This window comes from Drosophila eugracilis, unplaced genomic scaffold, assembly GCF_018153835.1.
Source record: "Drosophila eugracilis isolate 14026-0451.02 unplaced genomic scaffold, ASM1815383v1 contig_498, whole genome shotgun sequence".
NCBI lineage: Eukaryota > Metazoa > Arthropoda > Insecta > Diptera > Drosophilidae > Drosophila > Drosophila eugracilis.
The window spans coordinates 828,337-854,302 of NW_024573369.1; the positions used below are offsets into that span (position 1 = coordinate 828,337).

A 25,966-nucleotide genomic window follows, 5' to 3' on the forward strand; every position below is an offset into this window, starting at 1 on the left:
ACTATCGTGACTGCCTGAGATTTAGAATAAAGATTAACAATGTTATACCATAAACCCTTTTTAAAATTCATTTTTTATCTAGAACAAAATATAGACCTTCAACTATAGTTATTTATCGCCAAAAAACTTTTAAAATACCACTCGAGGAATGAGCCTAAAAAATACTGAGAATACTGCTAAGGCAAGTTTCAAGTCGCCATCACTTAAGCTTGGTTGATGTCTTTGTATGAGCTAGGACTCAAATCAATCATTAAAACCAGTATTTCAAAAAGTTAAGCATTTTGTGCAGCTTTAAAAAATATATACATTTAGTTAAGGCATTTAAAAAATCTCCAGTGAAATAGCTTGAAATAAATCCAAGAAAAACTTTAAAAGGGAGATCTGGTGATGTTACTTAATGGCGTTTACATCTTAGTCGTCAGATTTGCCCTACTCCTTCCTACATTTCAAAGGTCACCAAACTTATTAAATTAATTTCCCACAAAATAGTATTGAAAAGTATCATAGCATTAATTCTCACGTTTGCGGATCTGGCTGGGAGGGATCATCTTGGTGAACCGTTGCCATTTTCGCCTTCTGACCGTCGCGGTCAACACCTGTTACTACCTGTTGCCTGTTGCCTGTTACCTAGTGACTGTTGACTTTGGCTGTTACTTTCACTGCGGCGAACACGTTTCGCTGGGCTTTGTGATATTTGTTTCTGCTCGTGTCCACAATGCAAGAGTTATTAAAATGACAGAAAGACGACCGGCCATGTATGGCAGGGCTGCCCCTTACCAATAATCGCATATATTAGCCATTCTGTGTGCAGCATAGAGTGGCGGAAGTATGAAGTCTCTTCTTCTGTGGCCTTTTCACCACAACGCTCTCACTTTCGTTGCGGCCCGTCAAATATTTAATAATTTGTGCTAAAATGTGAATTAAGTGCCAGGCGGCATGCACAACGCATAATGCTGGTTACCACCTCTCGGGTAACTGAACAAACTTAAGGCAAAACCAAAAACAACAAAACATTAAATAAAATTGAAAACTGAAAACTGAAAAAGTGACAACAACATGTCGAGACGGGACAAAAACAAAAAGCGACGTTGTGGAATTCCAGTGGAATGCGAAAAGAAAACGAATTATATGAGCAGAAAGAGAGGGGTAATGGGGCGTCGAAAGAGACAGACAGACAGACAGGCACTCGAGAGGCCTGAAAACTTTTGGCCAGCAATTGAGATCGAGAACCGAACTGAACTGGCCAACATGCCGATCCGATCCGATTACAAACATTGCTATATAAGTGCATGGCTATTCTTGTTGTTATTTAGGTAATTCTGGTATTTCCACACTCACACATATGACACCGCAACTGTAGTCAAAACATTAGCTACGGGGTTTCATTTTTTGAAGAACTCAAAAGAAGGTTTTTGAAAAAATATTTGGTGAGGGGAATCTATGCTAGCAGGAAACTTGAAACTTTGGTTGAACGCCAAAATGTAGCATTAAAGATATTATCTTATTGAAGGTAAAGAAGTTAAATAGGAACTTTAAGATTTACAGATTTGTCTATACTGCAACTTATTAGTACGATTATCTTTCAATATTTTTACCAAAAATCTTTAAGAACTGCTATAATCTCACCCGCCATTGCGATTGGGCTGCTGCAGTCGAGAGCGCGCCCAAAAATGCAATTGAGAAAAACCCACGCCATAAACAGAAACCCAAAATAGACAAAGGCATTAAAGCCGATGAAAATCAACAACAACAAGTCGACGCAGCGAGATGCCAATGCCGCACACGTACACACAGATCTATCTATATAGGTACAAATGTATATACAGATATATATATTTTTACCTGCGCAGTCGCAGCATCTTTGGGTCAATTGCACACTGCGAGAAATCGGGCATTGGCTGCGCCCTAATTAACAGCGGGCGGTAGAAAAATCCATTTACATCATCATATGGGCGGATTTGTTCGTTTATGTATCTAAATATCCAGATTTCGATTCTAGCCACCAGAAGTTAATGGCTTTCTTTTCAGCTGGAGATATTGTCTTACCAATCGATTTCCCGGAACTACAGAACGTTTTCAAATAAACCAATTAACATATTGGCTTACAGAATTTTCCATATCGCAAAACAATCCACATATCCACATATGGTTTACCAGGCTTGAAAGCGAAACGGTTTCTATAGGGGCTTAAGTGATATTATTCCAGGGAGAGTTGCTTACTATCTTTAATTTACAGATAGTATAATCCGACTTGTGTTATCTTTAAGCATAAGGAACAATCAGTTAATATACCCATATGGGTATTGTAGGTATTCCCTTTGGGATGTATTACCTAAGATCTAAAGATCTTAGCCTTCAGTGTAATAGTTTTGTTTGAGGAGGCTGATCCCAATATGTTGCTAATAAAATATGTTGCTCAGTTTTGACAGAGTTACGATCTGGCGCGAAATGACTGCGATACGGTTAAGATATGGAAGCACTCCCCTTGCAATGTTAGTTCCAACCCACCGCCTACGCCCCTGTGCCTTTGTGGCTTTATGCCTTATGCCTTCTGCATTCGGGTCCTATGTATGTACTTTCCTGCCCACTGGGACTCAGAAACCACTGGCACAGGCAGCACTGGCAACATACCAAATACCAAACGAAAACACGAAAATATCAACAGGCTGCTGCTTTGTTGTTATTTAGCTTTCGTATACCCTATCAAGAGGTATTTTAGGTTTAAAGGAATCTTAATATACCATCTTATAGAAGGAAGGCTTCTGTTCAGAGAAGCTTTGATCAAAAGCCATGTTCTAGAATACAAAGCAGTTTTGATAGAGGTCTTTGGTATAACATATATCATCATACATATATCATCATTGGTAAATATATGTAAGGTTAAAGGATCATGTCGAGTTCTGTTCAGATCAGACTATATATGATCGGTATATAAGGGTATTTCAAGATTAGCTTGCCGAATCGAACCTCCATTTCTTGTTTTTGCGTTATCCAGCAGGTAGAAGAGGCACAGCCACAGTCTCCTTGCCTCCTTCTCTTATCTCTCTTTCCTCCCCCTTCCATTCGGTTGCATTCGTTCAAAGCGCTCAAATGAAACGCCGACTGCGACGCCGACAGCGACAGCGACAGCGACTTGAGACTTTGGGTATGGGTATGGGTATAGGTATGGTTATATGGTATATGGGTATTTGGTATTAACTGAAGTCGGGCTCAGTCGCCGATGATTTTCAGTACGCTAGCGAACGTTGTTGCGATCACAACGTCTCAGTTCTCAGTTTCTTCGCTGTGCTCAGATTCTCAGCAGTGCTTAGCAGTTCTTAGCAATTCTTCAGCTCAGATTCTTCGCCGGCGCGCGTGTCTCTAGGTGTATGTGTGTTGTGTTCGTGTGTGTGCTGGAGGCCGTGTCAGTGTGTTAGTGCTGGCCCGTTGCTAAAATTATTATATATTTTTTTTAAACGAACGTTGTTTTTTTTTTTTACTGTGCCTTCGAAACTGGTTGCTGCTCTTTTAACTGTGTATTTGTGCAGCAGCAGTAGCAGTTAAAGAAGAAGCAGAAGTAGCAGCAGCAGCAGCAGCAGCAGAAGAATCTAGCTGCGGAAGAAGAAGAGGAAGAAGCAGAAGAAGACCGCAGATCGAAGAAAAATAGCAACTGTATTTGGGTTGTAGTTGTTTTTCTTTCGTGGATTTTCGGTTTGATAAATCTCGAAATATATAAACGAAATATAAACGATTTCGAAATAGTTCCGGAATAAGGAAAAATACAAAAATGCCCTGCTCGGCCGTAACCCTATCTATAGCGACGATCTGTGCGATCATCGCCACCGCCCTGCTGGCGATCGCCTTCTCCACGGATAATTGGCTGCACTACGATGTCTGGCGCAACCAGATACAGGTGAGTCTTCAATTTCGAGTCTTCAGTTCAGTCTTGCAGCCAAGGCCCCTAACCGAAAAACAAGAAGTTGGGTGGGGGAGCTACGAATCGAATTAACCCAAGGCCCATCCGCTTGGAATACATAATCAGCCAGAGTCAGAGCCAGAGCCAGAGCAAGAGCCACCAAAAAATATACGGTGCATCTGCGTCTGCGTGGCAGAAGCCACAGCCACAGCCAAAGCCGAAGACTCTGCCGCTTAAAACGGAGCTTAAACTCCGGTTACGAACTCCGCACATTGGGTCAAGAGATGTGGCAAAAGTAGACCCAACGGGGGATTAGGCAACAGAGCTTAAGAAATCTTAAAAAATCGGGTTTAAGCTGAGCTGCCACGAAGAGAATAAGTGATCTAGCTGTAAAACTGAGGGGTATCGTACTCATGGTGGTACATAATATTTCTTATATGGTATCAGAAACTACAATGTAATGATTTAAATTAGATATATCGCTGTGTACTCTAGACATTCCTTCATAGCTCTGAGTTCCTTCTTCTCCTTCCAAGAACCATATCTACAGAGATGCTTAGATAAACAAGATAATTGAGATGCACTTGCTGACATTAGTGCACTGTATGTAAACAGGTGTGTGTGGCCCACTGTGCGGATAAGGAGGAGGGCGAAATAGGAGGGTGAAAGAGTGGTAGAGAAGAGGCAGCCACAAAGAAAACAACAACAACAACAAGAAAAAACGGTGGTAACAGTAACAGTTGCTCGTTTTGTGCTTGGCCAAAAGAAAATAAGGGCAAGGCGGAGAAGAAGAAAGGTCGAAAGCAAACACACCAACAACTGGCATTGGGTATATGTACAAGGAGGAAAGGGGATATGGGGGAAAATTGGGGGCGGGGAAAAGGGGGAGTGGAGGGTGGGCAACGGCCGTTAACGTTGAAACTTTCTACGGCGAGCGCTTAGCCAAGCCAAACGCGATGAATGAGAAGCGAAAAAAAGAAGAAGAGCCCAAGCAGAAGAGACACAAGAAGTAGATAGTAGGAGAAGGAGGTGTAAGAGATGGAGGAGTAGCTGGCACTATCGCCAGCACTAGCACAACTTTACATTTTACATTGCAAATACAGTGAAGCTTCTTCAAATCAACTCTTCTATATCTTGCTTAGTAAAGTTTCATAAAAAACTTTAGTCTTTTGATTTACAAAGAGGGTTTATAACCTTCTTTTCATTTGTTATTCCAAATAATCTTTAGTTTGTCTTAACGACGTGCCACTGTAACTCAGGCTCTAAGGTGCAATAGAGAGAGAGAGAAAGAAAGGGAGAGAACTTTAGAGAGATATACATGTAGATATAGAGGTAGTAATACAGAGATCTTTTCGAGTGTGAGTGCGCATACCATTCATACCAAAACAAGTTACCTAAAAATCAAAAAAAAAAAAAAGAACTAACAGAAAACAATAAGAAAACAGCTGGGTAAGAGGAAGAAAACGACTCAAGGTGTGCTGAAAATATTTGCACGTTTTTGACTTTGCAAACGACGGGGTGAAGTTGTCGCCTAATCCGAAAGTTTCAATGGAATCGAAATCGAGGGAACGATAATTACGGTGAGATCTGCTCGGATCTCTCCCAGCTCTTTGAAAATTCCAACTTAACGAAAATGTTTAGGGCATTTATAAAGCCATTAGAAGTAATTGACGGTGGGACGGGAATTCGTTTGCCTTGACCTCCCACATTTTGGGTCATCGTTCCCTTCTCTCTGTACAAGTTGATTCCCTTTTCCCCCCACTCTCTACTCCTCTTCAATTTCCGCCCTTAGATGAGGCTTTGAAAAAACCGCTCAGGTGCTATAGGTACAGGTAATTTGAGACGGACTACCTGGGACAGGAAACCATCAAGCATGAAAGTGCATTCCCGGGGGAGTGGAAAATTAAACACAAAAATCGATTATGAACGGTCCTCAAAGGGAAAGGCAATCCCAGAATGCCGACTGAATCATGATGACTTTGTCAGAACTATTAGCTTCCATTTCTTGGTATCAAATAATCGTTTTTCTTCAGATTGCTGAAGGTTTTAAATAGAAAAATACTATGTATTTTGCAAAGTTATATTACACTCGCTTATCGGAAAAAAAATTCTTGGTCCCCCTTCAATGACGTCTTTACTATTCCTTATATTAATTCTGATATAACCCAACATAGATAAGACTTTCAATGGATATTTTAATGGGTATTATAAAGTTCTAGTAAATCCCTTTAGGGTAACCCATTTTTCGTCTTGAAACTCAAACTGGACAAGTTCTCCATTAGTATTTCCTTCATAAAGAACCCTTAAAGCCTAAAACCTATATGTAAAAATATCCCTTACCTTATTCTTTTGCCCGTCTCTTCCTAGCTTCTTCCCTTCCTTAAGCAAAGTTCAGACACCTGAAGACGGTAATGTCCCTATCTACTTGTGGCTTTCCCCCGCCGATCCTGCTGCTTCTTCTTCGTTTTGTTCATTATCTTTGAAGTACTCGTACTGGCTGGCATGCCAAAGCCATATCGCTTTTTGTTTTGTCTTAGGCCAAACCATTTGGCTTTGGCTTTGGGGCTTTGGATCGTATCCACGCCTATATCGTCCCCCGTCCCCGTCTCCTTTCCCATATCCCCAGCCCAGCCAGCAAACTGGTTTCCAAGTTGAGTTTTCACTCGTTTCACGTTTTCGAGACAACAACGACGACTCAAAATTGGTATGCGGCTAGTTGGCCGGTTTGCTTTGCCACTTCGCTTTTTTGGCCCTAACTCGAAGTTGTTGTTTCTCTCTTTCAAATCCAGGGGGCGGAGGGAGCTGAAGGGGGTAAAGGGGTTTTGGGATCCCCGGGCACCCAAACCCAATTGATGGAACTGCGTTTTGGCCTCGTCTTTAGCTCGAATCGGGGTTCGTTGTTCGATCGGTGAAAAGAGAAAACCCTTCTCCCCACGTTTACAAACAAATTAAAATTATTGTACATGCAATACTATAGGTTTATAGCCTTTTGATTTTATAATGAAGAACCCATGAAAAGGATTTATTGAACTTTTTTCCTAATGGAAATTGAACCCCAAACTGCCCTTCCAGAGCTCATAACTTGGTCAATTGGTGTCCGATTTCGGTGTGGCATACCTTAAAATGCTTGCGATTTTGTTCTCTAAAAAACTGCATTCACAGTTTAGTTTGGAAAATTTGATCGATTTTTGACAATTTTGACGATGGTACCCCTTATAAAATTTTCGAAAAATCAAAAAAAAATATTTTTCTTACTTTTCAACACCGAGTTAACTATCTTAAAGAACGCATTTTTCCGAGTCGAGGAAGGTATAACAATCGAAGATCTGACAAATATTAGCCAAGTTATGAAGGGTTTGGCGAGCAAGAAAACTGAAAAAATTAAACCGAAAAAGCTTCAGGGATGTCTAGAAAACTGGATTTAGAGTTTTACAAAAACTATTAAATTTGATACATAGATTTACCAATACAAGTACTTAACTAGATTTGCCAAGACTTACCTGTTCTTTGCGAGATATTTCATAAATTCCAGGGCGCATTGGTGTCACTTTTGAGTTACATTTTCCTCAGTGGATATATGCACTCTCCATACCTTAATTTTCCCTGCTTCTGTCTTCGGTTTCATTTTCACAGTCGTCTCACTTTGGGCAATGCAATGCCAACGAAGATGACGACGAAGACGGCGACGACGACGACAAATAAACTAAAAAAAAAAAACACCAAATGAGAAATATATAATGTAATATATATAAAGGAAAAAGCGAGTCCCAAACCAAAGCCAAATCAAATATCAAATGAAAAGCTGCCAGTTGTTGGCCTGGCCGGCTCTTACCAGTTGGCCGTTTTCCCTGCCATTTTGCGTTTTGGCGATGAATGAATTTCGTGCTGGGTCTTTACGCTTAGTAAGCTTTTTGTTTGGTAGAAAGACGAAACACATGTTAATTCGCGATGTGAAATTAATTATTTTTAGCTGGGGTTGCGCATACGCCGTGTGTGACAGCAGAAGATTTCTTTTCACTAACGTTTTTTTTTTTTCTGTGGCGTTTCAACTGAAGTGGAACCCATCGTATCGTATCTTTTCTTTGCACCTTTCGATACGTATTGACGCCATCATTGAGTGCTTAATTTATTATTTTATTGCTGACATCATGTGAAATTCCGAATTGGTTAATCAGCACCATTGGCCATGTTCCCGCGATTGGCTTAAATTAGCATAAAGTGAATTGTGCACTTGTCCCAGAGCGATTTGAATTTGAAATTGATTTCGGTTGATCTGAGTCTGGGAGAATTCTGGGAAGAAAGGGAGCTTATCGGGAGGAACTGGTTCATGTTTCCGGCTTTCAAATGTTTTTGTTTTCTTCTTTGGGCGACGAAAGAAGTCGAAATTGTTTAATGGAATTCACAGAAACCAGCTTGAGTTTTGGTAAACTTCTTTTGAGAAATGTGACTCAAAGTATAATCTAGTTTCTGCAGATCTTTGGTAGATCATTTTAGATTCAAAAATAAGAAAACACCTCCAATCAACACCCTTTCAAAACGCTATTCTCCATCGAAAGTAACTGTCGAATAATCAGGTCCCGGCAATTGAAAATTAAGGCTATATGCTATATGCGAAACTTAATTTCTTTGCAATTATCCGCATGCGAGATTCTTGGGACTCGAAGATCTCTGTATCCGAGGTCTCTCATTATGGAGACCGCTTGAGCGTGCGATTGAAAACGCTTTCGCTTCCCACCAAAAAAAAAAAACAACTAAAAAATAAATAAAAATTTGTACAAAAAACCAGGCGAAGCAAACAAAGTTTCGAGCAATAATCGTGTGTGCTTTTTTTTTTCATTCGCTCCTTCAGTCAATAAACAAATCATTTGATTTCAATCGGTTTCAGGTTTCTGCGCCCATTTACGCTTCTATTATTACTCTTTTTTTTTCATTATCACTTTTTTTCCACGAATGTGGCGACTTCCGTGTCGCTTAGAGTCTGCCATAAAATATAATATAATGGGGCTTCTTTGGGGGCTGTAATTGCGATCTGGCTATCTGGCAAACTGACAAACTGACAAACTGGCTAACTGGCAATCTGTGTGGGCCAAAGTACGCATACGAGTGTCAAGAATGTGATGTGGAATTGAAATACCTCAGTGATCTTCTCGTCAATGTCGTGCTCCCACGACCTTTTTTTGTGTTTTGTTTTTTGACAAATCGAGAAACCAGAAACAGTCACAGAAATAGAGAAAACCAGTTGCCTGGCGGTTGAAATTGATGGCTGTGCATCGGATTTGTTGCAAACTGTTGTTTGCCTCTTCTATCTTGTATTGTCTTAGGTGCAGTGCGTTATAAATTATTCATTAATGGCTGCACTGGGAGAAATAAGACCAAGTATTAATTTACTTCGGACTTTAGTTCAGGGAGACGTGGTTATCTTCATCTACACAAAACCATTAATTTTTCTGTTCAAAAATCAAAACTACAACCTTTTTTGAAAGTAATGATGAGCTCTTAAGTTGAATATATCTTATATATTACCCCAAATACCTGCATTATCCGTCGGCAAGAAATACCTAGCTGATGACGAAGTTTTTGTGATACTTTTGGCCCGTGTGGGAGGTGGAAAATCCGAAAACCCAACCACACCCCGGGGTCCAAATCCAGCTAAAAATGCCGCCGGTGGGCAGAATTTGTTCGGCCTTGACTCGATCGCATTTTGCCAGAGGCACTTTTCTTCACGAGAGGGGGCGTGGGGCGGTTGTAACAAGGGGGTGGTGGAACTTGGAGCACAGCTGCTGGCATCCTGCTCTCAAGAACCGATCCAGTTTGCAACTCACTGGGGGGCTTTATCTGGTTTTATCCCAGCGGCACCCCACCACAGCCCGCCTTACACATGTTGCCCGATTGGCTAATCACCGACATCCGTCCTCGTCGTCGTCGCCGTCGTCGTTATAGTTGTTGGTACAAAATGAGGAGGGGTTTATAAGGTGGAGAGGTGGAGAGGGGTCTGATCTGCACTGGTAGGCCCCCAAACTAGTTTCGCATGTGCTCGTGGCCCGGGTGTCATAAAAATATTTGTGCCTCGCCAGCTTACCAACTTACCAACTTACCAGCTTGCCAACTTTGCCAACTGTCCAACTGAGCCACTGAGCTCTCTGGAAACTGAGGCAACCGCCAAACCACTAAGCCACTGAACCACCAAAACGACTAAAACCAATAAACCACCAGCCGATTGCCAAGTGGCTGCAGTTGCCAGTTCGCAAGTGTTTCCGATCGATTGGAATTTCTTCATATATATACAAAGATATATATATATGCCTTATCTGGTCTTAAATAGATTAATAAACTATTATTAAGGTATCATTTTGATCATTATGATTAACCGAAAGAGATCTTCAAGATGTTTAAAATCAACATTTAAATGCAAACTAAAATGTAGCCCAAAATACTAGCGTATGCTAGCCAAGCATAACCAGTGGGACATCTTAAAATGTAATCCCTGTTTTTCTTAGTCGCTCGTTTAGAAATGAGTGGTAAATAATGGTTTAGTGTCTCATTCAAGAGGATTATCTTATCAGCGACAAATTACAACTTTTTGACAGACTCTTTCGTGAGACTTTCTTTCATATGTCCGATGATGGGTAATTTCCTTGAAGAAAGTTTTATGCTGAACTGAAGATGAAATCGCATTGATTTGGGTCACCAATGAAATGAAATGCATTGTATTATCGATCTCTGATATAAGACCACTTCAGGGTATGATTTCTTTGATCACGGTACGCTGCTTGTCATACGAAATTGTTTAGATAATTTAGCAAATTGTTTTCCAACGATCACTGATCAACCTTGAAGCACTTTTCGCATTACAGTTTTGCAAGTCGCAATCGATATGATGCCATGCGTAACCCTTTAACCACATGGATATATATATATATATACATTGAGATATAGTATGCCGTATTAATCCAGCTAACCAACCGATAATTCGAATCGCTCTCGTTTTCCACCTCCTCCGCCGGCTGATTATACAGATTTCTTCACATTTCTCGGCAGTATCTCTCTTTGGTTTTCGTTCACAGACGAATGCATTTCTAATCCAGCTCACCGGCCCCTTCCTGATTGAATGCTGGACAATTTGTTAGATCTTCATACATATATCTATATATATAGCTGTCTGAATTACAAGTCTGGGGGCCCTTAATTGCCCAAGACTTTCATAAGAAAGTTACAAAATTAATCCGCTGAAGAGGCGCTAATAAAGAGGGGTCTTTTTTTGGGGCGAGCCAAGCGAAAAGGTTTCTCAAGAGTGGATAGAGTGGATAGGTTGGCTAGGTTGGCTAGGTTGGATAGCTGAATGGGAGAAGAAAATGGAAATGGTAATAGAAATGGAAATGGAAGGTGGAACGCCCTAACCAGTTCACGGTGCCCTAACCATCGTCTCCAGACAAAAGTTACGCAAGCGAAAATCATTTTCCAGCCAGCCGCCAATTTACATAAGCTTCCAATTCGAGATATATATATATACATATTTATCTACTATACAGATACACCTAAGAAAATGATCAACAAAAAACTGAAAACTGTTTTCAATATAAGCTGGGCGATGAACCCCCTTCAGCTGCCCCTCAAGTTTTTTATATTTTTGGTATTTCCCATTGTTGTTTAAGTACCGGACATACCGTAAAGTAAAACACGTTTTTCGACTCGAATTCCCCCCCTTTGGCATTTCTTTTCCACTCATGAAAATGCATGACTGTAATGGTGAAAAACTCGTCTCGTCTCGTCTCTGTGCGATTTCCCTCGCCAGTTGGTGGAAGGTGGAAAAGCCAACGATCATCCGCATAAACCGAAATCGTAGAATTTCTGGCAAACTGCCAAAACGTGAGGAACGTGATATCACTCGGAATAGTTGGATTTCACTTGGATTTCATGCAGAGAAATTGATAGAGGATGATGGTAGTGATGAGGGGGAAGGGGGATCAGGAATCGAAATACTAGACAGCACTACGTGGAGTTCTATATTGTGAAAAACACGATTCCAGATGGAATGAAAAGCGAAGAATGGTGATTTAATCAAATGCGTCATATTTTAATGCATTTTAAGATCACCTTTTTGGGTTGGAGGCTAAAATAAAGATGACTTTGAGTAATGGGTGCCAGGTGATTAATGCGAGAGTATATAATAAAGTTTATTTATAGGTATAGGTCATTCATATGATTATGTTTACATGTTCTGCAGTTCAATATCTCTCATGATCTATAAACCCATTTTATAAGACATTTCTGTTAAGTTACCAAATCTGAGATGATACTACCACCAAATATAGATTGCTTATACTTTTTCTCATCTTTTGAAGATAATATTTACTTACAATAAAGATCTCTTAATTATCAGATTAGCACACCTCACCCAAAACCCATTAGGCTCAAGGTCTCAACATTAACTGAGTTACCAAACACTTTTAAGCGAGATGCGACCCTTGGGGACAATCATCAGTTAGAGATCGCTAAAGCCAGGCTGCCCTTACAGCCAAGAAACGCACTGTATTATGCATTATGCACACTTGGGCCCAACGAACCTTGGGCCGTAAACTCGCTCTCGAGAATTGCTCAATTCAGCAGCAAAAATAAAAACAAAAAGCAAAACAATGAAAAACCGCGGAACGTGTTCAAAATGCCACTTGATCTGATACAAGGGCTATATAGCATATAACCACATAACCATATACCATCCCACACTATCCGAACATCCGTATATCGTTAAGATGACCGGATGATGATGATGATCGACATCGGTTCAATGCTGACTCTGTCTGTCTGTATTTCTCACTGGGACTGTGATTGCGATTGCTATTGTGATTGGGATTGAAGTCTGAGGCGAGGTAGTTGAACAAATTATCAAGATACGCCCACGAGGGGCGGAAACGGGTTTATAAATGAGTAAATTGTTATATATTTTGAAAATCTGATGAACAGCGGGGCAGGGCTGGGCTGTGTTTGAATTTCAATTGAATAACAATTGACGATGAGCTTGAATTTTTGGCATTTACTCTAGGCAGGCGTTAATCCCTTGAGAAGGTTAAACTCAAGTGCGAAGATGTATGTTATCTTATCAAACAGAACTTATGTCTAAGTAAGCTTAAATAAATACTGATTATATATAAATATAAATATATAAATATATATAAATATGCTTGTATCTAATAAATACCTGTTTTCCAAATAAATTTCAGTCCTTTGCCTCCAAGCATTCGGATGCGGAGTCCCTGTTGCACAACATGAATGTCAAGTACTATTACTACACGAGGACACGAGGTTTGTTCAGGATTTGCTATCCCAAGGAGCGACCACCGGCATCAGCGGGTAAGTAGTAATGCAACCTTTTGAATATAAATGATAATTAATCCATGATTTATCCTATTACAGTGCCCACCTACCTGTCACCGATCGAGACACACTGCTCGAACATCGACTACTTCCCACAGGCGGAGGATGAGAAGATCGCCAACGAGGATGCCACCTCGCGTCTCCATTTGGCCCGATCCTGCATTGCCCTGTTCATCATCAGCTTCGTGACCATATTCTGTGCTTTCTGGACCGGTCTCTCTGGCTGCTGGAAACGTTCTTCAGGAGCCATTACAGCCACCTCGATCCTGCTGCTAGTCACTTGTCTTTTGGCCGCCGGCGCTATGGGACTCTGGCACACCGTTGAGTTCTTTGAAAAGGAGAAGGTTGTCGGCGAGGATTACTTCCAGCAATGGAACACGGTATGTATATATGGTATTATATATATTTACCAAATTTTTAACCCTTTGAGTGTATTTATAGGTCCTGCGCGACAACACGAAGATTGCTTATGACTGGTCGTACATCGTAGCCTGGGCAGGAATCGGAACCTGTCTCCTGGCGGCCATCCTGCTCTCCGGAGCGGCTGTTTGCCTGCGCAACGAGCGCGAGAAGGAGGAGCAACTGAACCTGCAGTACCTGATGCCAGGTAAGACTATTCATTCGATCGCCTGAAAATATATAAAGTTACTAATTATTATTATTTCCAATTCCAGTTTACTCGCAGAAGCAGCCACCTTATCCGCCGTACGCCAACTATGCCCAGCCTCAGATCTACCCAGGACCCTATTATCATGGCTCGCAGTATGGCCCGTACAACTACTAGGGATTGTCGAAGGCAACCGTCATGGAAAACCAGCTTCAATCGAGATACCCTCTTCGAGCAATATCAGCATAGAAATCACAAATGACCAGGGGGGAACCTGGTTATCCAAACAACCCCTCCCCAGTAATCAAAACAAAAAAAAATACTTGGCGATCAAAGGAAGAAGAGCAACCGCTAACGAAATCTTACATACATTCTGACAATGACAATAATATAAAGCATAATTTTTTTTTTTGTGACAAGAATTTAGTTTGTAGTCTATATAGAGCTATATATATAAATATGCTTGTATGTATAACTGATCGTGGGACTTGAGTCAAAGTTGCGTCCAAGTTTTTGGTGCGCGAATTGTTTGCGCGTAGTTTTGCAAATATCTTAAAAAGACGGACGGATGGATGGATAGATAGATGGACGGATGGATGGTTATATATGTTGACCACGAGATGGCGAATAAAAGACGGAACAATAAAGAGTTAATTTATTGTAGCACGTAACGTACATGTAGCGTATCTAAAATAATAATAATAAACAACAAATATGTATGTATCTAAGATAAAAGTTTCATTGTACAATGTATATGAATGTAATAATGCGCGACAAGCTTCAAATTGTCTTCCAAGTATAGTGCATATTGTATGTAGAGCTGTACGTTTAATGAATAAAAGTTTCTTACGTTAATTTGTTGGTTTTTCTCTTTACTCTATTTAAACTTTAGAAAGCAATCAATTTTACTTGAAAATGTATTAAAATTTTACCAAAATATGGGTTACAATTTCTTACCTTTTAAATTCCTTTCCTTTTTTTTCTTACCTTTTTAAATAAGAAATATAGCGAAATCACTGTTGTTGGTAGTTCCGGGTAGTTGGGGTTCCGTTTATTACTAAACGTAGATATTTCACTGGCTTATAAGAAACTCCGTTAGATATCATTATCCGTGAGAATAATAATATAATGTACTATTGGACTTTTTTGGCGGTTTCCCAATTTACAGTTTACAACTGTTGGACAAACGTTGCCAGATACAATTTTCAGGCGCCATATTTATTTAGCGGGTACACGTTCCATTTTATCGCCTGTATCGATAGCTCAAAGGAAACATTAACTGCATCCCTAGTTTAAAGAATCGCCATCTGGTAACACTAAAACATCGGTTTAAATAAATATATATGTACATTTACAATTATTATAAATAACAACACAATGAGCGGCGAAAAGGCCGAAAAGGCCAAAATAAGTGCCCAAATTAAGCATGTACCGAAGGACGCGCAAGTAATCATGTCGATCTTGAAAGAACTCAACATCCAGGAGTACGAGCCACGCGTGGTCAACCAGATGCTGGAGTTCACCTTCCGTAAGAGCCAAAAAATGCCGCGTTTTTCTTGAAATTTTCCTAATATTAATCTCGTTTTAAGGCTACGTTACCTGTATTCTGGATGACGCCAAAGTGTATGCCAACCATGCGCGCAAGAAGACCATCGACATGGACGACGTCCGTCTGGCCACCGAGATGACACTAGACAAAAGTTTCACTGGGCCGCCACCGCGTCATGTTCTGGCCAAGGTTGCAGACGTCCGGAATGGCATGCCCCTACCGCCCATCAAGCCTCACTGTGGTCTCCGCCTGCCGCCAGACCGTTACTGCCTTACGGGGGTCAACTACAAGCTGCGGGCCACCAATCAGCCCAAGAAGATGACCAAGTCTGCAGTAGAGGGGCGTCCACTTAAGACTGTTGTCAAGCCTGTGTCCAGTGCCAATGGCCCTAAGAGAGCCCACTCGGTGGTGGCCAAGCAGCAGGTGGTGACCATTCCCAAGCCCGTAATCAAGTTTACGACGAGCACAACAACGAAAACGGTGACCAGCTCCGGTGGATCGGGTGGAGTCGGTAGTCTGGATGTAAAGAGCGAGCCCAGCACCGCCAGCGCAGACCTTAAGATGGAGGTAGACAGCGATGCTGCAGCAGTTGGCAGCATCGCCAGCGGATCTGTATCGGGAGCGGGAAGTTCCAGCGGGACAGGAGGTTCATCTAGCGTCGGAGTGGCTGTTAAGCGGGAGCGTGAGGAAGAGGAGTTTGAGTTTGTAGCCAACTAGAAACGAACAGATTAATTTTAATTATATTTTCAAAACCACACCTTAACAAGAGCGTTTAGCTGGGACATTTGGGGGGAAAACTCATAATCTGAGAACTCAAATCACATGCAAATCAGAAATAAGATGGAAAAAATGAGTGGCTTACAATCACGCAAAGAAAGATCAGCTTAAAACATTTTTACATTTAATCTCAACGAAAATCATTTGTAAGGGGTAAAAAAAAGAAGGAATTTTAGATTCTTTAACACGAAAAAGATTCACTTTTAAATATTAAGAGATAAGAGTTTCTATGTTAGAAATACAACTATAAGCTGTTCAAACTAAATATTAAATATATTTTAGACTTCAGTCGCAAAAAAAAATATGAATGTGTTTCGAATGGATGGTGGATATTTATTTTAGGGCTAAGATGATGCAGCAACCAAGGTCCATGATTTGTAGGTACTCAGATCCACCGTCCTGCAGGCGAAAGCAACATTCCTGAAATATAAGTAAAACCATTTAAGAAGGGAGAACAGAAAAGAGCACATACATCGATAACTTACACCCAACTTATCGCAGATCTTGGCCTTTTGCGGATCATTCAGCCCCGGATGGTGGACGATGAACTCAACGAATTGCTCCATCATCTGGCCAACGCTGTAGGCCGAAAAGCCGATATCTCGCACGAACTGCTCCAGGCGTTCGTAGTTCCCCGAGCGACAAACCTCAAGATAATCCTCCAGATAGTATTCCGGAATAACGCCTGACATCTCGAACAGATCGGCAGTGTTGATAATGTGTTCTGGGCCCTTCAAGCGGTAGCAAGACTGCATGGTGGTAATAGCCCGGCGCAGATCTCCGCCAGAAATCTTTACAATGGACTTGTAAGCATCCTCTTCTATCTTCACGCCCTCCATCTCGCAGATGTGTTTCAGGCGTTCAATAACCTTATCGTCGCCCAGCGCCTTAAAGCGGAATTTGGAACAACGCGAAGTAATGGGCACAATGATCCTGGAGACATAATTACAGATCAGGCAGAAGCGGGTGCTCCGGCTTTCCTTCTCCATTGTGCGCCGCAATGCAGATTGTGCGGCATGGGTCATCGAGTCGGCCTCATCCAGAATGATGATCTTGAATGGCGGACACGGCCTTCCATCTGGACGCACACTGCTGGCTGATAGCTGCGAAAAGTTCTTAATCTTTGTGCGCACCACATTAATGCCACGTTCGTCGGAGGCGTTTAACTCTAGGATGCGGTCCTTAAACATGTCTCCAAAGATCTGCCGGCCGGCAGCCAGAATCGTACTGGTTTTTCCTGTGCCGGGAGGTCCATAAAGCAGCATATTGGGCAGGTCTCCGCCCTCGACACACTTCCGCAGCACGGCCACCACCTCGGACTGCTCCACCACATCCTCTACGTTGCGTGGACGGCTAAAGTTGTCGGGTTTTAGGTATATTAACAACTTTACATAGCATGTGCTTTAGTTTGGCGGCAACAGAAACTTACTATTTCTCCACCCAAGGAGCTGGCGGTTTGCGACGCGTAGCTGGAGTTCCCTGGCTCTTCTCTCCTGATCCCGTCGTCGCTTTTCCCGTTTTCAAAAAGGCCTGCATTCCGGAATACACGTATATCAACCAAATAGTAAATAAAAGTCGCCACAAAATGCAAAACTTTGCCGCGCTTCTATCGATAATCGATAGAAAATTGCAAGGTTGCCGGCTGCAGAGTTGCCAGGCACAGAGCTGCTATTATACACTCACAAAAAATATATTAGTTGGACATTGGTTGTTATGGAAACGAAAGAATTATGTACATGTTTTAAACAAGATTTCTCTCCGTGCAGGCAAAATCGTCTACCTGGCAACCCTGCCATGCATCGCTTTTGTTTTTTGTTTTTTACTGTGCTGATAACTACAGGTTTTATACAATAGTCCCCCAATATCTGGCAGGATATAAATAGAGCGGCTTTCGCAGGCGGGGTGGACAAACATGATTAGCCGCCCAGCGCGTGCCATCAAGTGTTTTATAAGAGCGCGATTTTGATTTGCCATTGCCATTGTTATTGTTATTTCGCCTCTGCCCACAAACGCAGAAGAAAAGCTAATAAAAAAACAAACGTTGCCAAAACGTTGTTGTTATGTAAATGCACGGAAGCAGAACATTGGACACGGACACAAAGGCACCATCCTCACCCGGAATCCACCATAATCCGTGCGCTCTCCATTGGGATACAAAGCGAAAGGTCGGAGCACCCGCGATCATCACGCGATTGTGTGAAAGTTTCACCTGCCCAGAGTTTGTTTAGCGCTTGTTTACCTTTTCAATTACGGAGTTATTGAGCTACCCCCTCTCTGAATTGCAGATACCCCTGGCTTGGAAATGGCCGCCAAAACGGATGACTCCTCGCCAGCAGTGGCCCCTGGCAGCAGTAGTAGTCCTGCGCCGTCCAGTGGACGCCACCAGCTGCGACCTGTAAAGTTCGACTACGCGGACTCTTTTGCCTGCACCTACATCGTATCCGTGGTGGCCGCATCAATTGCTGAGCTCGCCACGTATCCCTTGGATTTGACCAAGACGCGTTTGCAGATCCAGGGCGAAGGAACGGCTCAATCCGTGGGAAAGTCTAGTGTAAGTGGCATTTAATTACCCGCTTCCCGCTTGTTCGTGTCGTCTCCGGCTTTTGGTTACTCCTAATCCTGAACCTAATCCCACCTATAGTCACATATCCATCAGCTCACAAACTAAATCAAACATGGAACTGCCCCTCTGATTTATCTCCTCCAATAGCGCTAGCGATAAGAGCGCCAAAATATTGAATGTACATATTTCCGAGCGCGAGATATGACAAATCGGAGTGGGCACGGCCATGCTGATAAGACCTGGCATGCAAGACACTTTTGCGAGGTGTATCGGTATCAGTCACAGCTTCTGCCCAGATCAGATCCATCTCCCCACCCTGGCTTGCGCATTCATCCATCATATCCGTAGTCGTAATCGTATATACCCATCCTGGTTTCCCATTTGCGTGTGGATTGATTTCAATGCAATTGTATTCCGTGCGGTTGTTAGTGGAAGTATTGATTGAAGCACAGCCTTTAGATAAGCTATGTTTATTACTAAAAGAAAATTTGATAACGATAATAACAATAAGTAGTGTGTATGCACTTATTCTAATCGTATTAAAAGAATGCTAACAACAAAATTTAAAAGATAAAACACTTGAGAGAGCATATTCTAGAATTTTTAAAAGAACAAACAACACATTTTTCGTAACGTTAACGATTGAATAACCTATAGATTTTTTTTGTTAGACAACACAAAACACTAAAGCAATATCGTACATTATGATGAGTACATTTGTATTCTGATACAAGTTTCTATAATTAAATCAGAATTTAATTTAAAGTTTAGTTGAAAACACAAAAAAGTTACTGTTTTTGGGTCCTTGCTATGGATTAGAGATTATAATTACCATATAGGGTAGGTTTCCCGAGACCCATCCCCATTGTCCACCTTTTCCCTGTTTGTGTGTGCCTGTTCCATGTGAATCTTGTGTTTTTTCGGCCTGCAACAGATACAGATACTACAATGAACCTCCCACAATTACCGATTCCCAACGATTACCATTACCAGATGCAATACCGCGGCATGGTGGCCACCGCCTTCGGGATTGCGCGCGAGGAGGGCGCCCTGAAGCTGTGGCAGGGCGTAACGCCAGCGCTCTACCGACACGTCGTCTATAGGTGGGCATTCCCAAAACTCCTCATTCTAGCATCTTGATCATCGCCACAGCCAATCTGCCAGCAGCTGTTAGCCATCAGCTATCAACGCCAGTTACAGTCACTCAGATAGTTCTAACCCGAGTTCTCCCTGTCCATGTCCATCCGCAGCGGCGTGAGGATCTGCAGCTATGACCTAATGCGCAAGGAGTTCACCCAGAACGGCACACAGGCGCTGCCTGTATGGAAATCGGCACTGTGTGGTGTTACTGCTGGAGCCGTAGCCCAGTGGTTAGCATCGCCCGCTGACCTGGTCAAAGTGCAAATCCAAATGGAAGGCAGGAGGCGACTTATGGGTGAGCCACCAAGAGTCCACTCTGCTGGTCACGCCTTCCGAGAGATCGTACACCGGGGCGGTGTGAAGGGCCTGTGGAAGGGCAGCGTCCCGAATGTGCAGCGAGCGGCGCTTGTCAACCTTGGCGACTTAACAACATATGACACTATCAAGCACTTGATCATGGACCGCCTGCAGATGCCCGACTGCCACACAGTCCACGTACTGGCCTCTGTTTGTGCGGGTTTCGTGGCAGCGATCATGGGCACGCCAGCTGATGTTGTAAAGACGCGCATCATGAACCAGCCCACCGACGAGAAGGGGCGGTAAGTGACTGACTAGCACACTTAACCACTAGAAGGCTTAATCATCTCTTCCTAAAGGGGCCTGCTGTATCGCGGATCCGTGGACTGCTTGCGTCAGACAGTGGCCAAGGAGGGATTTGTGGCGCTGTACAAGGGCTTCCTGCCCTGCTGGATACGAATGGCACCGTGGTCGCTAACATTCTGGCTGTCTTTTGAACAAATCCGTAAGATGATCGGCGCCTCTGGCTACTGAGCGGCGGCTCAATCTATGTTTAGGTGTAGATGTACATACAAGCAGATGTATAATGCAGTTCGTTCATATTGCCCCGCCTCAAAGTCGGTCTTAATCTTTTTTGCCGTGCCTGAATATCTTAATGCCTGGATGTTGTGCGGCTTCTGGCAAAGCTTAGCATATACTCTGTCCATTTTTAGTGTGTTATGCCAGAGGGTTTTTCCCACTTAGATCTTTCGGGTTTCTTTCTCCTACTTTTTGTTATTGTTGTTGCCTTAAGAAAATCAAAAAACCTTACAATAAAGCAAGAAACTTGTTATTTCAAACAGTGGTTACTTTTTTAAGAGCCTAGTGAAAAGGAAAGAGATAGCAATGTTGGTACTCTTTTCAAAAAAACAATATAATCCTGTAAAATAAATTACTAATAAGTGAGATCCCACTGTGAAAATGAAAAAGATTTTGATTACTTTATCAATAGACTTTTTTGGTATATATGTATATATTCCTAACCAGCTCCAGTGCAAATAAGTTAAATCAAGAAAATAAAATTGGTAATAATACCTAGGAGACATACACACAGGCACACATATGTACATAAATACATAGCTATGTATAATATATATAGATATAGATACATATATCCAAAATTGCATTTACGTTTCGATTAAAGACTGAACAATGGAAAAATTGGGTGCCCAAAAGCAAAACACACACAGAACGGAACACCCGGAAACAGGTTGTTGGATGGCAACGGCCTCTGGATGGCTTCGTCTATAGCTCAGTCATCCGTGTTCGTCATCATCATTCAGAAGTTCTGGAGGGGAGCGGGGGAATGAATGGCGACGGTGCTAGTGGTGCGAGTGTCTCGCCCCCTTCCAATTGATCTATCGTTGTTGAACTCGTCGCGTTTTCTGTGTGGCTACATGTGCAGGACTTAATCCAAAGTGTGTGTGCTTGACTAGACGCCGGAAAAGCTAGTACCGGAAGCAGGACCTACTCCAGTCCCAGCATCCAGTTGATGCCTTGTACTATGAAGAATATGAGCGGTTGCCAGGCTACAAGCCAGCGAATCCAGTCCAGCAGTCGTCCGTACAAAACATGCGGTTTCTCCCAACTGCCGGAAAATCAATGGATATAAGAAATGGAATCACAGAGCTTTTTGAATATGTCTTACGGATTACGGAACATCTTCTGGAGATCGACCTTCTCCTTGCAATACGGACATGTCTGCTTCTTGCCAACAATGCACCATCCGCGTATGCAGAACTCGTGGAAAACATGGTTGCAAGACAGCTTGTATGTGTTCTCGATGACGCCCTCTTCTTTTTCAGAGACCAGCAACTGATTGCCGCAAACGGCACACACGTTCTGATCCAGATGACGGGTGGGAATGCCCTGAGGTGCGTAGTACTGCGGGACGAAGTGCGGTTGAGTATGTTTAAGATGAGAACAAAACCAATGTTAAACTCACGCCAATAGCTGCCGCCATCTTATCCGAACATATCTCCGATATATCTCGCCCCAGCACACCGATGTACAGACCGTAAAAACAAAACATCAGGCCCACATCCATCCAGGTGTTTGGAGGCTGCGAGAAGAGGTAGTTCATGCCTAGAAAGGCGGCCATAATCACCAGGTAGCCCACTAGACCAAGGCCATAGCTGAGCTTGTAAATGAAATAAAACCACTTGTAAACCAGCCTGAAAACGGATTAGATTGGCTATCACTTCACTTTTCGGGTCAGTTCTTATCTAAAGTGACTCACCTGGGTGTTGTTCCTTGGATGGGCTTACTGATTGCCCGTCGCATAACCAGGGCCGTAACGCAGGTGAAGACCAGCCAGATAAAGATGAAGCGTAGCCAGCCGAAGCTGCATGAGATGATTAGCGGGATAAGCCACATGGCCAGAAGGGTAACAAAGGCATACGAGCTGTAGTGCCGCTTCTTCCACTCGACCAGAATAATCTGGGCAACGACCAGGGTGACGAACAGAATGATCATCATCTCAGAGTGCATGGCGTCGTGGCCGCGGTGCTTCTCTACCATCAGCTGATGCTCGGCTCTGTGAGATTCCATAATAATTAGCGTCGAATATGAGGGGGTATCACTGCTCAACTCACCGCATGCGCTCCTCCGGCGTCATCTCGTCCAGGGACTGCAGAATATTCAATTCACCACACGATCACATGGAGTAGAGCACATCGACAGTAAATATGGCTTCTGGGACAGTTACTCAGAAAAAAACTCACCTTGTTAAGGTCCACTGGCGCGTGCAGGTCCATGTGCTGCTGGTGCATTTTGTTGCCGTTGTATCCGCCGAATCCTGCAGCCGACAATCCGCCGGTCAATCCCACACGTCGTCTGCGTCGGTGCGTTATCTTGCCACCACGTATTGCGATCGGGTTTTACCTCTAAATTTCTTGAAACGAAAACAAATAATTACATGTTGTATTTGTGTGCGTGTACAGCTGCCGCAGCGTTGCCATTTGTCACAGCGGCCGAGAAAATAAATATGTGACGTGTGACTTACCTTACAAAGCAAAAGCAAAAGCAGGCCAAAATCCAAAACCAGCTAACTGTACTGGGGGTTTCCCCCTCTTTGTATTTATTTAATACTAACCTTGACTTAATGAGGCAACGACGGCATTTTCTGATAACCGAAACATTCGAGGCCGGCGTTGCCAGAACTTCAATCAGCTGTTGGAAAAGCTTTTAGTCGATATTCGATATGTCCACTTATCTATAGGTCGGACAGCACAAACAAATAATAATATTGATATCGAGAATCGATAAATCTAAAACGAAAACATCTTTTGTAATTAAATTAAATCAAATAAAATTTTAGTGAAGTTAACCATGGAGGTGGAGCATTGGGGCTCGCTGCCAACAGAGGACGATGGTGTACAAATGACGCCGGACAAATATGTGCCTTCGGCGGCCAAGAAACCTAAACTGGACGAAATTCGCCTGCGCGGGGATCCGGAGCCGGATGAAGAGCAGTATATACAGTAAACTAGAAAAATTATACGGCACTCTGACTTACATTTGTAATTTATGTAGACACACGGTCGAACTTAAAAGCGCTTTGGTGACCCAGACCATTGAGGTGATGAAACAAACGGAGGTCCTGCAGTCCCTCATCGAAACATACTCCAACAAAAATGTAAGCACCAGAAAGAGTACCCTCTCAAAATTATAAGAAATAAATAGTATAATTAATAAAATTGTCAAAATTAGGGAAGTTCAAACTACCTGCTAAATCCCTGCCTTATGATACCGGAGGTGGACTTTCCACCAGAGAACGCCGCCGAGTTGGTGGGCAGCCAGAAGTTCCAAAAACCCATCTGGTTCACGCCTACCGTGGATACAGCTTACTCCCGCGGAGATCCACAATCATATCCGGAAATCTCCAGCAGTGCCTGCCGACAAGCGTTGCGCAAGGTGATGTGCGGCATGTTGCGTCTGGCCGGATTCACCGACTGTTCTGAGTCCGCAGTGCAGTTGCTGACAGATGCCACCGAGGAGTTCCTACGCAGCTTTATTGGCGAATATCGTGGCTACTACGACACTCAGCCGCGGCTGCAGAAATCGACAGTGCTTCAACTAGTTCCACTGGAACGTGCTCATGCTGCGCTCACGGGTACTTCACTCACCCAAGTGCACAACTACTACAAGCACAAGGTGTTGGCCAGAAATCGCGTGGAGATCGGAGAGTTTAACAGCGTACTACAGGAGTATGACAAGCTGATGAAGGAAAGTCAAAGCAGTATGCAGAAGCAGAACAACGAGTTCAATGGACACGACTTCCTTAACATCTTGGACAACAGCGCCACCGGCAGCAGCCAGAGCATAGGCGGGAATATGGCTATGGGCGATATGCTGCAGGATCTTGGCGGTAGTACGGGTTCCAGTGGCACTGTTAGCTCCCAGCAGATGTTGTACGGCCTGCTTGATGGCCAAATATCCTCAAATACCTCAAATATGACGGGAACAAGTGGAAATGGCAGCGCAAGTGGTGGCAATGGCAATGGGGTCACGGTCACCAATTTTCACTCCACGTTTGAGTCATGATTCAGTAAGGATCTCCTCAACTTTTGTACCATACAAAAAAACCATTTCTTAAATAACATAAACTCTATGGATTGGATTTGTACCTTAACAGCCTTCAGACTCTAATTGAGTGTTGAATATTATCCGAAATCGGAATTACCAATTCTAAGTGAAGTCTCAAATGGTATGGATCGAAACGGGAGCGAATATCTTAAAAGAAGATATCCAAAGTAATCAAATCTAGATTTTTTATATTTTGACTAGGATCTCCAGTTTTAAGTTTGTAAGGTAAAAAATAAAAAAAATTTAAAGTGTATAACCTATAAAACTTAATAAAATAACTTTATATTTTATTTATTCCTTTTCTTTTCGCTGATCTTTGATTCGTTCCAATTATTTTGCCTTCTGCGCTTGGTAAACTCGTTTGTGGGCTCAATGGCCACTAACTTGGATGCCTTTGGATCGCTGGCTCTGTACTGCAAGATTTTGTCCTTTCGCGGTTTCTTCTGAGTCCAGGCAATCATGTCCTTGCCCTCAAGTATAGATTCACCGGTGACTACTACAGAGTTAAGATCTTCTGGACAGGATTGATCTTCTTTGGGGATCCGTCTTTTAATGATTGGTTTATTTTTAGGGCCCGGAGGACCTTCTTCCACCAAATCGGCGATTAAATAGCAATCAGCATTGGATACCAACTTTACTTTGTCAACTGAAGGCTTCTGTTTTTTCACGCTTTTGGTTTCTTCTTCAATAAACTCGATCTGCTCTTGAATTATGCCACTGAGCCTGCTCCAAATGTGTGCTTGCATCTCTTTTGTGATTTGCAGATCGCTGATGGGAGCGTCCTGCTCCTCCACGTAGCGTTCGCTTTTGGGTGTTGTTTTTTCCTGTTTCCTGGTGGTCACCGGCTGCTCTATTTCAGCTACTTTTTCTGTTTTTGCTTTCGGCTGCTCCTGAAACATGTCATTTGTTAGCAGGGTGCTGTCTGTCGCCTCCAGGAACTGACGCATCTGGGCGTCATCCTCCGAATCGGAGTCATCGGTTGTTGGTCCTCCTGCCATATTTTTGTAGTCTATTTGTTTACATTTGACACGTGCGTATAACATGCATGTATGTATGTGTGTAATGGGGCCCTAATAGTCTTATCGATAACAATAAGCAATCGGATTCGCTGGACTTTAAAATTTAATTTTCATGACAAGG

The 25,966-nt window shown here is 42.7% G+C and overlaps 8 protein-coding genes across 12 annotated transcripts; 4 read left to right on the plus strand and 4 right to left on the minus strand.

Annotated features, from left to right (window-relative positions):
- Nucleotides 1–3,213: 3,213 nt before the first annotated feature.
- Nucleotides 3,214–14,729, plus strand: LOC108117619. The gene is made up of 5 exons (XM_017230145.2): nt 3,214–3,892; nt 13,114–13,243; nt 13,307–13,647; nt 13,709–13,874; nt 13,942–14,729. The coding sequence occupies exons 1-5, from the start codon at nt 3,767–3,769 to the stop codon at nt 14,049–14,051; spliced, it is 873 nt and encodes a 290-aa protein (XP_017085634.1). The 5' UTR covers nt 3,214–3,766; the 3' UTR covers nt 14,052–14,729.
- A 442-nt stretch (nt 14,730–15,171) lies between these two features.
- LOC108117361 (transcription initiation factor TFIID subunit 9) lies at nt 15,172–16,186 on the plus strand. Its single transcript, XM_017229744.2, has 2 exons — nt 15,172–15,402; nt 15,464–16,186. The coding sequence occupies exons 1-2, from the start codon at nt 15,252–15,254 to the stop codon at nt 16,138–16,140; spliced, it is 828 nt and encodes a 275-aa protein (XP_017085233.1). The 5' UTR covers nt 15,172–15,251; the 3' UTR covers nt 16,141–16,186.
- A 268-nt stretch (nt 16,187–16,454) lies between these two features.
- Nucleotides 16,455–17,808, minus strand: LOC108117315 (replication factor C subunit 4). Its single transcript, XM_017229687.2, has 3 exons — nt 17,630–17,808; nt 16,686–17,553; nt 16,455–16,620 (listed from the first exon to the last, which is right to left on the minus strand). The coding sequence occupies exons 1-3, from the start codon at nt 17,734–17,736 to the stop codon at nt 16,534–16,536; spliced, it is 1,062 nt and encodes a 353-aa protein (XP_017085176.1). The 5' UTR covers nt 17,737–17,808; the 3' UTR covers nt 16,455–16,533.
- Nucleotides 17,809–17,892: 84 nt separating this feature from the next.
- Nucleotides 17,893–21,138, plus strand: LOC108117324 (mitochondrial uncoupling protein 4). 3 transcript variants are annotated; one of them, XM_017229699.2, is made up of 5 exons: nt 17,893–18,418; nt 18,486–18,751; nt 19,757–19,866; nt 20,014–20,502; nt 20,560–21,138. In XM_017229699.2, the coding sequence occupies exons 2-5, from the start codon at nt 18,503–18,505 to the stop codon at nt 20,732–20,734; spliced, it is 1,023 nt and encodes a 340-aa protein (XP_017085188.1). In that variant the 5' UTR covers nt 17,893–18,418; nt 18,486–18,502; the 3' UTR covers nt 20,735–21,138. The 3 variants fall into 3 exon arrangements, with proteins under 3 accessions (XP_017085188.1, XP_017085195.1, XP_017085201.1); XM_017229706.2 differs by having other exon boundaries at nt 17,893–18,365; XM_017229712.2 differs by lacking the exons at nt 17,893–18,418; nt 19,757–19,866 and having other exon boundaries at nt 18,671–18,751.
- On the minus strand, nt 18,763–19,749 carry LOC108117377. Its single transcript, XM_017229770.1, has 2 exons — nt 19,596–19,749; nt 18,763–19,239 (listed from the first exon to the last, which is right to left on the minus strand). Exons 1-2 carry the CDS (start codon nt 19,664–19,666, stop codon nt 18,870–18,872), a joined length of 441 nt encoding a protein of 146 aa, XP_017085259.1. The 5' UTR covers nt 19,667–19,749; the 3' UTR covers nt 18,763–18,869.
- Nucleotides 21,139–21,300: 162 nt separating the features above from the next.
- LOC108117346 (RING finger protein 121) lies at nt 21,301–23,405 on the minus strand. 2 transcript variants are annotated; one of them, XM_017229723.1, is made up of 7 exons: nt 23,334–23,405; nt 22,963–23,132; nt 22,834–22,868; nt 22,479–22,775; nt 22,185–22,413; nt 21,888–22,123; nt 21,301–21,827 (listed from the first exon to the last, which is right to left on the minus strand). In XM_017229723.1, exons 2-7 carry the CDS (start codon nt 23,008–23,010, stop codon nt 21,707–21,709), a joined length of 966 nt encoding a protein of 321 aa, XP_017085212.1. In that variant the 5' UTR covers nt 23,011–23,132; nt 23,334–23,405; the 3' UTR covers nt 21,301–21,706. The 2 variants fall into 2 exon arrangements, with proteins under 2 accessions (XP_017085212.1, XP_017085221.1); XM_017229732.2 differs by having other exon boundaries at nt 23,244–23,372.
- A 69-nt stretch (nt 23,406–23,474) lies between these two features.
- Nucleotides 23,475–25,116, plus strand: LOC108117303. Of its 2 annotated transcripts, none has more exons than XM_017229666.2 (3): nt 23,475–23,721; nt 23,774–23,876; nt 23,951–25,116. In XM_017229666.2, exons 1-3 carry the CDS (start codon nt 23,570–23,572, stop codon nt 24,782–24,784), a joined length of 1,089 nt encoding a protein of 362 aa, XP_017085155.1. In that variant the 5' UTR covers nt 23,475–23,569; the 3' UTR covers nt 24,785–25,116. The 2 variants fall into 2 exon arrangements, with proteins under 2 accessions (XP_017085155.1, XP_017085164.1); XM_017229675.2 differs by having other exon boundaries at nt 23,476–23,712.
- On the minus strand, nt 25,102–25,863 carry LOC108117369. Its single transcript, XM_017229757.2, has one exon. The coding sequence runs from the start codon at nt 25,822–25,824 to the stop codon at nt 25,114–25,116; it is 711 nt and encodes a 236-aa protein (XP_017085246.1). The 5' UTR covers nt 25,825–25,863; the 3' UTR covers nt 25,102–25,113.
- Nucleotides 25,864–25,966: the final 103 nt, after the last annotated feature.